Source organism: Bos taurus, chromosome 11 (assembly GCF_002263795.3).
Source record: "Bos taurus isolate L1 Dominette 01449 registration number 42190680 breed Hereford chromosome 11, ARS-UCD2.0, whole genome shotgun sequence".
NCBI classification, from domain to species: domain Eukaryota; kingdom Metazoa; phylum Chordata; class Mammalia; order Artiodactyla; family Bovidae; genus Bos; species Bos taurus.
This window is the reverse complement of record NC_037338.1, coordinates 103680212-103690980: the sequence shown is the minus strand read 5'-3', so window position 1 is coordinate 103690980 and position 10769 is coordinate 103680212. Positions and strand designations below refer to the sequence as shown.

Genomic DNA, 10769 nt, shown 5'->3' with positions numbered 1-10769 from the left:
CAGAGTGCCCAGCAGCCCCTCCCCTCAGCTTTGCCCCTGCACCTGCTTAGTGCCCCCGGCGCTGAACTGTTGATTCTTTCTACCGCCTCCCACACCTTGTTTTGTGGTGGAGAGGTCTCCAGTGGCCAGTGTAGCTTGGGGGAGTCCTGGCTAAAGTTTCTGTCAATTCGCCTTTCCAGCTGGGCAGCAGGCTCAGTCGGGGGAGGTGGGCGGCCGCGCCTCCTTCAGCACCGCGGACAGCGCCTCCACCCACCCACCCCGCCCTGAGGGTATGGGCAGCCCCCTGGTGTGCCAGTCGGACAGGGGTGTGAGTGACCAGCGGACACTCTGCCCCCCCCCCCCGCCCCAGCCCGGGTGTGTGTGGTGCTGGTGCCAATGTAAGTACCATCAGGTACCCCTGTCACTGGGGTGCCTTGGCACTCTTTGCCCGTGGGTCCTTCTGAGTAGTTGCTGTTCGAGGCGCCCTTCCTCAGGCTGCCTCAGGGGAGTGGGAGGTGGCTGCGGCCTGAGACCTAGGGGCATTGCATGCTGGGGAGGTCGTGAGTGCAGAAAGTTCCTCAGGCCCGAAACAACAGTTGAACAGGGCAGTTCCTGAGGCCAGAGCCTCAGCAGGAGCCTGGACTGGAGGCCGATGGGGGTCTGAGGGTCGGCGGCCTGGACGATGCTTCCTGGAGGCCGCAAGCGGGAAAGAGCAGGAACTACAAGGTGGAGCACCCGCTTGGGGCGAATCCCCGGCCTCAAGGCAGGACTGGAGCTCAGGATGGAGCTGCCCAAGGCTGCCTCCCAGGGACGGGCGGGGGTGGGGCGAGCGGAGGCCCCGGGGACCTGGGAAGGTGGGGCAGCGGGACGTGGGGGGAGGGCGGGCAGGAGGAGCTGAGGGCGGCAGGCGCAGTCGGGGGAGGTGGGCGGCCGCGCCTCCTTCAGCACCGCGGACAGCGCCTGGCCCAGCGGCTCACTTGTCTGACCACGCTCCGCGCACCAGGACACGGGGAGGGCCCAGCCTTCCCCGGGGGCGCAGAGGAGAAGGAAAGAGCGCTGCCCGGGCCGCTTGGGTCCGGCCTGGTCCCGAGGCCTCGATGCTCCTGGAAACGGATCTCGAGGACGACCGAGATCGGCCCCGGGCCCCCGCAACCGCCGGCCTCTGCACCTTCGGCGGGACCAGGGGTAAGAGCCCCGCATGGCCTCCTGCAGTCTCCAGACTGGACAGGAAGACCCAGAGGGGAAAGCGGCACAGATGGGCAGAGGCGAGCAGAGGGACGAGGGAAGGAAGGCGTGCAACACACTAAGGGCAGGGCGGAAAGAGTCTGGGGAGGCTTCTGGTGGGTCCTGAGATGGGAACCTGGGCAAAGCTGGCAGACCCCTGAGTAAGTGGAAGGCCTGGAGCCCCCTTGTGATGGCCTGGGAAGCCTGGACCCATGCTGTAGGGCCTGCAGCTTTTCACAGAGCGCCTGGAGGACAGAAGGGACCTCGCAGGCATGTCTGGTGGGGAGGGGATGGGGCAGAGAAAGAGCTGCCAAGAAAAGCCGGAGACCCCACGCCTCTCAGCTCCCACACAGCCCAGTCCTGCCCCCCCTAGCCAGCCCAACTGCACAGCGCCACAGCCCTGGGTTGGGTCTCCTGCCCAAACTGCACTCCCCAAGGGCCATTCGGTCACAAGGACGTTGGGAAATAATGGAGGCATTGTTGGCCAGTCGGCCAGATGCCGAGTGCATAGGCCCGCCCGCCCCTTCCCCAGTCAGACCACACATGGCCCCTCTCAGGCAGGCCTCCACAGCAGCTGACACTCAACGGCCGACACCCCTATGCACCCAACACCCGCTCAGCTCCCTGGCTTGGACGCCCTTGTCCTGTCCTGGGGAACAAACGTAGCACAAAGTGAAGGGGCACCTTAACTTTGCCCGCATGGGGCCTTTGCTCAAACTGAGATGTGGGGTCCGCTCGGAGCTCAGAAGGGGCTGTGTTTCTCCTACCCAGGTCCTTCCATACCGGCCTCCAAGTTAAGTGTACAGACCAGGCCACTGGAGGCCAAGCAGAGGCAGGGTACTATGGGGCATCACTGAGGGGCTCCCAGGTGGAACCTCCTGGAGGATGGTACCAACCCCTAGTCCCCCAACACTTTCTGGAGGCCCCCTGCTCCCGCCAAGCTCTGTACTGCCGGGACCCACACTGCTGTGTGCTGACTGTGGGTGACGCAGGGGTGTGGCCTGGCCTGTGGTGGGCACCCTCCGGGGTAGGTGTGTCTCTACGTGCAAGGGTGGTGGGTTCCTGCAAGCTCACCTATTTGGACTGGGGGTGGGGGGTAGAAACGGGAAATGGGGAAACGGTCGCCAGGGCTTCCTCCGGTGCTAGCGGGTGTGGAGGGAAGAGAGTGGATCCCGGCATTCCCAGCTCCGTCCCTCCTGACCTGGAGCCTTGGCTGCATCGTGGAGTCTGAGCCGAGGACTCTGGGTTCCCTCCGGAGACTCGCCCTGCTTCCCCACTCCCACTTCTGGGCTGCAGTGCCCAGGATGGGGCCCAGAAGCTGCTCAGAGCAGGAAGGCCTGAGGTCGGGTCCGCTCCTGGCGGCTTCCCTGTGAGCCCGTGGGCGCCACACTCACCCTTTCTGGGTCTTGGGTCTCGCACGTGCCATCAGGCACTGTGACCAAGCCTCCCAGCTCGGAACCTCTCGGGCCCGAGCCTCAGCGGCGGTAGGATCCAACTCCCTCCCTGATCGGCAGGTTACCCGTGGGCTTTCGCGCCGGAGCCCAGGCCTCAGCCCCCAGCCGGCGCCGGGGCAGGAAGCTTCGGGGCCTGGTCAAGCGCTATCGGGCAGCGCTGACACGGCTCCTCCCCTGCGCGTCCCTATCCCTGGGCCGGGCACTCGGGGCGGTTTCCCCGCACCGCAGTTCTCCCGGCAAAGGCGCGCAGAGTCCGCGGACGCCAGCGGCGCGTCTCCGCGACCCCGGCCCCGCCCCGCGCCGCGGCCCCGCCCCCCCGCCGCTCCGCCTCCGCGCGGCCCGAGGCTCCGGGCCCCTGGGCGGCCCGCGGGCGCAGCGCCCAGCAGCGCCGGGAGTCGTGCAGACGCCAGCCCGGGGCCACTGAGGCCGTGGTCTCGCCGAGCCCCTGGAAAGTTCAGGACCGGAGAGCCTCGGCGGCTGGCGGCGGGACCCATGGAGGCGCGCGGGGAGCTGGTCCCGGGCCGGGAGTCGGCGGGCGGCGACCTGCTGCTGGCGCTGCTGGCGCGGAGAGAAGACCTGCGCCGAGGTGGGTGCCCCGGCCGAGCGGCTGCGCCCGGGAGGGCGGACCCCGTGGAGACTCAGCGGTCCTCGCTTCCTTCTCAGCCCGGCCACGGAGGCGGCGGGAGCTAGGGAGCGCGGGCGGGAATGGGTATGAGGGCCCCAGCACTGCGCGTCCCTACCTGAGCATCCCAGCAGCGGGCTCGCCTCTGGGCCCCTGGAGCTGTGTCGTCGGGCGTTTCGTCGCGGCGCTGGTGCCTCCCAGGCTGGGGGCCCTCTGGGTCCCAGGACTGGTTTGGAAAATACTCTTCCTTTAGGGAGAGTGTGCAGAGAGCAAACGTGTGTCCCAGTGTCGATGGGGTAGGAGAATCTCCATGAAGGCTGCCTGCACCCAGACCCGCCACACTTTCCAGGCGAAGTCAGACACAAGGGCCAGCGTGGAGCTGGACCCCGGTGGCTGAACTCCCTTAGCTGGAATCTTGGTGTCTGCACTCACATGCACCTGCTCCATTGGCAGGGCTGGCCCTCTTGCAGGAAAACCCCCAGCTCACCCCCAGCGCCTTGGCTTCCCCGTGAACTGGGATGGTCCTCCACGAGCTTCCAAGCAGGCGGGAACCGCAGGATGGGATGGAGCTGGCCCTGGAAGGGTGGGCAGTGGCGGGGTGAGAGCAGGTGGGAAAGGGGTTACATCCAGGCTGTGGGGGTCTCCTCCGTCTCCTACTTCTTTATTTATTTATTTTCCGACGGTTCCTGGGAGGGGTGGCCACGGGGGCTGGGAGGAAGGGGTGGGAGGGCGAAGAGACAGGAAGGGAGGGGCGCGCGGGCTCCGCGTGAAACGTCTCAAGAGAGCCGGAGGGGATCGGGCCGGCAGGCAAGCGCAAGGCTGTGCTGGGCCGCCAGCGCCGAGGGTAGGAGACCCCGCCAAGGCTGGAGTCGCCATGCAGCGTAAGGCCCGGGTCGCCAGGGCTTCGCGAGAGCGCGAGGGGCGCGGCGGGAGAGGCTTTTGCTCGACGCGGGGCTCCGCGGGTAGCGCGCTCCGGGAGCTGTCCGGGCCGCGGTGCTGAATCCGCGCCGCGCGGGCCTGTCCAGCCACCAGCTCTAAGACGGGTGTCCTCGCCCGCCGCCCTGCCATCGCCGCCCGGGGTTGGGGAGCCAGGGCAGGCAGCAGATCCTCAGGCTCCGCACCCAGGGCCGCGGTTTTGCCCGACGCGGGATCCCGTCCTTCATGGTGCCCGGGGCTGTAGGAGGGAGGTTGATTCCCTCTTCTCTCAGCATGGGGCAAAGGAAGGTCCCTCGCTGGCCCTTTCGCCGGCTGCCAGGCCGGCCTAGGGCTGGAGGGGGTCCACTGTCAGCGAGGTGAGTGTGCTGAGGTGGTGATATATTTAAGTAGGTTCCAGCTCCTGCTCGAGGCTCTCTGCCCTCGGGAGACTTTTTCTAAATTAACAGGTAGTCCTCATGCCCTGAACACCCTGCAAAGCACCCCCATGGACCTGTGCCTCTCAAAGGCAGGCCTTGCATTTCCCCAGCCTGGTTCCCGCAGAGGCCTGCAGCCCCAGGGGAATAGAACACAAGTGTCTCTGTGGGGAAGGCAAACTGCCTACTGTGTGTGCTCAGCCATCGATGTTTGAGCAAGAGGACAGAGCATCCATACGTCCAGTCTACACACAAGTACCCCCAGGGCCGCCCAAAGACAGGCAGGGCATCAGTATTCATTTTGGTAGCCTAGGGACAGGGCCACGGGGCTGGGCAGCCACACCTGCCACAAGTCTCTGGCTACCATGGTGCCTGATTGTGCGAGGAAAGAGGGCCATTGGGTGGTGGATGCCCCATGGCCCACGTGTGCCGGGCCCCTGGTGATGGTAAGGACCCGGTTTCCAGCCCAGCCTCTGAGACAGCCCTGGGGGCGAGGGTTTCATTTGAGCTCAAAGTGCATCCTTCGGGCACTGGAAACGTTTTGCAGTTGAGGGTATCTGAGGGGGTGGCCTGGGTACCCTCCTGCCCCTGGGTATGTTTCTAAGCCTAGCTTCAGTTGTCCTGGATTTCCGCTGTGGGCCAGGCACGGACTTCCAAGCCACACTTTCCCTGAACTCAGGGGAGCTGGGTGGCCACTCAAGCTGGCTAGGGACGAGGGTGTGCCGGGAAGGGGGCCTCCTGGCAGCCCGGTCCTGGGAGCTGGGTGGGATGGGGAGGCCTCCGGCTCTGTGCGGCGGCCCTGACCGCGGTGGCTCCTCCCCGCCTGCAGAGATCCCGCTGTGTGCCGGCTGCGACCAGCACATCCTGGACCGCTTCATCCTCAAGGCTCTGGACCGCCACTGGCACAGCAAGTGCCTCAAGTGCAGCGACTGCCACGCGCCGCTGGCCGAGCGCTGCTTCAGCCGTGGGGAGAGCGTGTACTGCAAGGACGACTTCTTCAAGTGAGCCCGCCAGCTGCCTGGGGCGGGCGGCGCACCCAGGGGAGCCCCGGGGCCCTCACCGTAACCAAGTCTGGAGCCCTGAAAACCCCCATCTCCACACCCTTCCTTTTCCCCAAACAGGGCACCCCCGGGGCCTCTCTGTTGGCGGCTGGGCTGGCCCACTAACAATCTTTTAAAGTAATTAATTTTGTGAGTCATTGAAGCAGTAGTTAAAAGGATAACCCCAAATTTGTAACGCTCTACTGGACGTGCTCCCTCTTCGTTTTGGTCTTGTATTCGTGCTTAATGGTGGGGATGGGGCTCCTACTGCACGTCGGCCCCGGTGGCCAAGGCCCTGCCCTTCCGAATTCACCTCCCCCATCCGGGCACAGAGGACAGCTGTGTGCCCCAGAGCATCTGGATCCCCTTCTCGGTAGTCCCTGAGGGTAGTCTCTGCGACCAGGGGCAGGGCCCGGGACGCCTTCCTCCAGGAACCACCCTGCGCCAAACCGCGTTAGCGGTTCTCCGACCCGCTCCGGGCGAAGGAGCGGCGGCCGCTCTGAGCCGCGCCCTGTGCGTCCCGCAGGCGCTTCGGGACCAAGTGCGCCGCGTGCCAGCTGGGCATCCCGCCCACGCAGGTGGTGCGCCGCGCCCAGGATTTCGTGTACCACCTGCACTGCTTCGCCTGCGTCGTGTGCAAGCGGCAGCTGGCCACGGGCGACGAGTTCTATCTCATGGAGGACAGCCGGCTCGTGTGCAAGGCAGACTACGAGACAGCCAAGCAGCGAGGTCAGTGGGAGGGGGCGACGGTCACGGGGCTCGGCCTGGGCACGGCCCACCCTCCCCTTTCCTTCCCTGCAAAGAGGGGCTAAGGCCCGTCCGGGTCGGGTGTGGAGGGATCCTTCCCTCCAGCGTCCCCGGCGAAGCGCTCACAAAGCGGCGAGAACTTAAGCGTCTTCTCTCTGGGCGGAGGCGTTGGGGAGCCCCCGCCTCCAGGTCTGGGAGCCCGGGACAGTTAGCAGACCCGCTCTGAGAAAGCCGGGTCTGGGGTCTTAGCAGCCGTCTTCTTCCCGGGCGCAGGGAGATTGGCCTGAATTACGTGGATTAGCTCTGCGGGTCTGAATTATCGTCCTAAATCCTTGACCGTGAAGATCCGATCCTACCCGCGCCCTTAGAACAAAGAGGAGCGAGGGAGGGTTGGGGGCGGGCAGCGCTTGTCAGTAGGGGGCCAAGGCTGGAAGCGCCTGCACCCGGATCCAGGGCGGCTGGGTCCTTAAAGAAGGCCGCCGCAGGGCCGCCCCTGGCTGGGCCGGAGCACCGCCCAGCGCGTTTCCTCCATCGCTCCGGGCACCCGCGTCCCGCAAAACCCTTTGGCCTTCCCGCCGCGGCGGCGAGGCTGGCGGTCGCAGCGGCGGCGGCGGCGGCACCGGCACCTCTGGCCCCGACGTGCGCGCGCCCCGAGGGAGGTGGGAGCGCCGAGCGGCCGGAGGAGCAGGCCCAGCCTCACGCCTCCCCCGCGGTGCAGAGGCCGAGGCCACGGCCAAGAGGCCGCGCACGACTATCACAGCCAAGCAGCTGGAGACTCTGAAGAGCGCCTACAACACCTCGCCCAAGCCCGCGCGCCACGTGCGGGAGCAGCTCTCCTCCGAGACCGGCCTGGACATGCGCGTCGTGCAGGTCAGCGCCCCGGCGCCCCCGCGCGCCCTGCGAGCCGCTGGCAAACAAGGGCCACCCCGGGTCCCAGAGCAGCGGCCACTTATCGGCCCCCACCGCCCCCCACCCCACCCCCAGGTGTGGTTCCAGAATCGCCGGGCCAAGGAAAAGAGGCTCAAGAAGGACGCGGGCCGGCAGCGCTGGGGCCAGTATTTCCGAAACATGAAGCGCGCCCGAGGCGGCTCTAAGTCGGACAAGGACAGCGTCCAGGAGGAGGGGCAGGACAGCGACGCGGAGGTCTCCTTCACTGGTACGGGCGGAGTTGGGAAGAGCGTTGGGTTGATTGACTGCCGGAGCCTGGGAATCAATCCCCGTCTCTATAGACCCTGGCGCCCATCCCCAAGCCCTGTGGTTTGGCCACTCAGGACCATTGCCCTTCTTCTGAAGGGGGACAGAAACCCTGTGACCTGCATGCGTGTCCTTGGCAGGCTTTGTCCTGGAGGGAGGGTCTGACCATGCTCCCCCCTGCCCCCACCCAGGGCACTTGGCACTTACAGTGATTTTTTAGGGAGGCAGCAGCACAGTCTTGGGGTGATTAAAGGTCCTAGCTGCTTGGCGTTGGAGGAGGGTCCACCCTCGTCTCTGGAACCCAGTTACCTCCTTTTTCCAAAGCAGAGAGCCCCTCCCCCACCAGCTCTTAATGTCCATCCTCAGAGAGTTTGTTTAGGAGATTGTTTGGCTGCATTGTGACCTTAGGCTACTCACCTAGCCTCTCTGAGCCTCAATTAACTTGTCTGCAAAATTGGGTAGCCTTGGGATCATACTGGATCCCAGCACAGGAGCCCACAGTTTCATAGGAATCAGGTGGGATGGAGCTGAACAAACTCAGGGGTGAAAGGGTAAGAGATGTGGGCTGACCCGCCCTGGTGGGGCACACGGCGCCTGCAGGGGGCACCGAGGAGCACCAGAGGTGGCAGCAGGTGTGCACTAAGCAATGCCCTCTGCTTCCACCGCAGACGAGCCAGCCATGGCCGACATGGGCCCCGCCAGCGGCCTCTACGGCAGCCTGGGAGAGCCTGCCCCGACTTTGGGCCGGCCCTCGGGGGCCCCGGGCAGCTTCCCGCTGGAGCACGGAGGCCTGGCCGGCCCGGAGCAGTACAGAGAGCTACGCCCCGGCAGCCCCTACGGCGTTCCCCCTTCGCCTGCTGCCCTGCAGAGCCTCTCTGGCCCCCAGCCCCTCCTATCCAGCTTGGTGTACCCCGATGCCGGCTTGGGGCTCGTGCCCACGGGAGCCCCAGGTGGGCCCCCACCCATGAGAGTGCTGGCAGGGAACGGACCCAGCTCCGACCTTTCCACTGGGAGCAGCGGGGGCTACCCCGACTTCCCTGCCAGCCCCGCCTCCTGGCTGGACGAGGTGGACCACGCTCAGTTCTGACTTGAGTCCCCGTTCCCTCAAGCCTCGGACGTGAGGAGTCTGGGCAGCAGCTCTCCTGCCGGAGGCACGAACTTCTGCAGGACGCGGTGCCACGGGGAACAGGATGCAGGCTCGGGAGGGTCATTTCTGGGAGTGCCCTCTCCCACCCAGGCAGAGGGACTCTCCGGGTTCGGGTCTGAGAGGCTGCTGCTGCTCAAACTGGGGGCCTCTCGGCAAGCCTTGTTTTGTAAGCAGATTTTTCCCTTTATCGACCAATTAACCCAGTGCTTGCCACCGTTTCCAGACAGGAAATGTCACCCCAGGGAGGCCAAGCCTTCACTCCCTTCAGGGGCCTCTGCCCAGACCAGCACAGCCCTCAGGCTGGAAGATGCTTTAATTTCCAAAATTAAAAATAATTCTAATTGTGCTTTTGTTTCCCAGGTTCTATATGTCTGAGTTCTCTAGCCCCCTGCTCCACCTCCCCCCCAACCCCCTCTTTAAGTCAGAGATCAAGCTGTCCGTCCAGGCAGGAGGTGGCTGCGGGGAGGCCACACCTGAGAACTTCCTCTTCCTCTGGGGGCCTCCCTGCCACCAATTCCTGTCTTCCCCGGGACCCTCCCCACCCCTCCCCTGGGGCCACTGGCTCTAGATCTTTCGATCCTTCTGGACCCCACTACCGTGGGGGGAGGGGCGGACTCTTGGAACGCTTAAGGAGCTTCCTCCAGTCCAGACTAGGTGTTCGTCCCTGCACCCCCTCCCCTCGACCTGTCACAGCTGCCCTCAGAGCTCAGGCCAAGCCCAGCCCACCGATTTCCATTGCCAAACATCCCCCAGCTCCCGTTCTCCCTGTGGGCTCCGACTGCCCACGGATTGGACGCCCCACAGGCAAAGGAAGGCTGGGGCGGGGGCTCCTCCGAGCTGCCTCCCTGCCAGATGCTTCTGCCGCTGGCCACCACGGACACAGAGGCCGGCCGCGTGTGGATTCAAGTTATCCCTCAAACCTGCATCCCCGGCTACCTGTTGTTTCTGTGGCGTTCCCCTGTCTTTTATTTATTCTCTGACCATCGGGTCTCTCCCAGACTTCAATAAATTCGTCAGTTACAGTCATTGGAAGGCCTGTATGTTCAGTGAGGCTCGGGGTTGGGGGAGGAGAGGGCGTTGGGGATGGAGATGGATCTCTGAAAGCTGGAAGCCCCGTTGGAGTAGCTGTTGGCTTCTTGCCAGGGACACCTGGTGTGGATCAGGGCCCCTTTGTCCCGAGATCTCCGCCAGGCTTCCGAGCACTGGACGGAGACTTAGGAGAACAGACGGTCCAACCGTGGGTGGAGGGGCTGGGCCTTCCCACTCTGTCCCTGGGAGAGGCGGGCGCTGGGGTGGCCAGGTGACAGGACCAAGCAAAACTGCTTGGAGCAGGCTTCAGCACGGGGAGGGGGACTGCGGGAGTCAACTAGTCTGGAGATTCAGGAACGCGGTCACCGGGGGCTCTGCAACTAGGATTCCAGTCCCAGCGACCTGCTAACTTGCTGTGAGAAGCTGAGCAAGTGACCTGGCGAGGAGGAGGGGAGCTCCGCAGATGTCCCCCCTCCCTCCCCGACCGCCAGGCAGCCCAAGGGGCTTTGGTCAAGCCACTCGCCCCCCAGTCCCGCCCACCCCAGCATGGTCAGCTCCCTCACCAGCACCTGCTGTTGCCCTGAACCCAGAGCAGGCCCGCCCCTCCCCCCAAGAATGTTGCTGGCAGCCGCCAGGAAGAATGGCAAGGAATGGGGGAGGCCCTCAGGAGGAAATTTGGGGAATCGATGGGAGAAGTGGCCCCATCACCCTTCAGTTTGGGGGAGCGCCCAGGGAAGAGCATGGCTGAGCAGAAGTCGGGGTGGGTGGTACTTCAGCGCCCGGGTGAGCAGAGGCCTAGTAGCTGGAAGTGAAAGGTGTCCCAGGCTGGCCTGGGGGTTGGTGGTCCGAGATCTCAGCCTCCCAGGGGTGTGGCCGAGCTGAACGTGGGGCACGGTGCTGGAGGGAACCACTTTGGACTCTGTCCTGCAAGGGGCGCCCTCGCCCTCGAGGGGAATGAAGGCAGCCTGTCTGGGTGGGATTCAG

General features: G+C 65.2%; 1 protein-coding gene across 3 annotated transcripts; it reads left to right on the top strand.

Annotated features, from left to right (window-relative positions):
* Window positions 1-367: 367 nt before the first annotated feature.
* On the top strand, window positions 368-9782 carry LHX3 (LIM homeobox 3). Of its 3 annotated transcripts, none has more exons than XM_005213339.5 (6): window positions 368-1164; window positions 5458-5629; window positions 6195-6397; window positions 7134-7285; window positions 7400-7571; window positions 8278-9782. In XM_005213339.5, the coding sequence occupies exons 1-6, from the start codon at window positions 1077-1079 to the stop codon at window positions 8694-8696; spliced, it is 1206 nt and encodes a 401-aa protein (XP_005213396.1). In that variant the 5' UTR covers window positions 368-1076; the 3' UTR covers window positions 8697-9782.
* The last annotated feature ends 987 nt before the right edge of the window (window positions 9783-10769 follow it).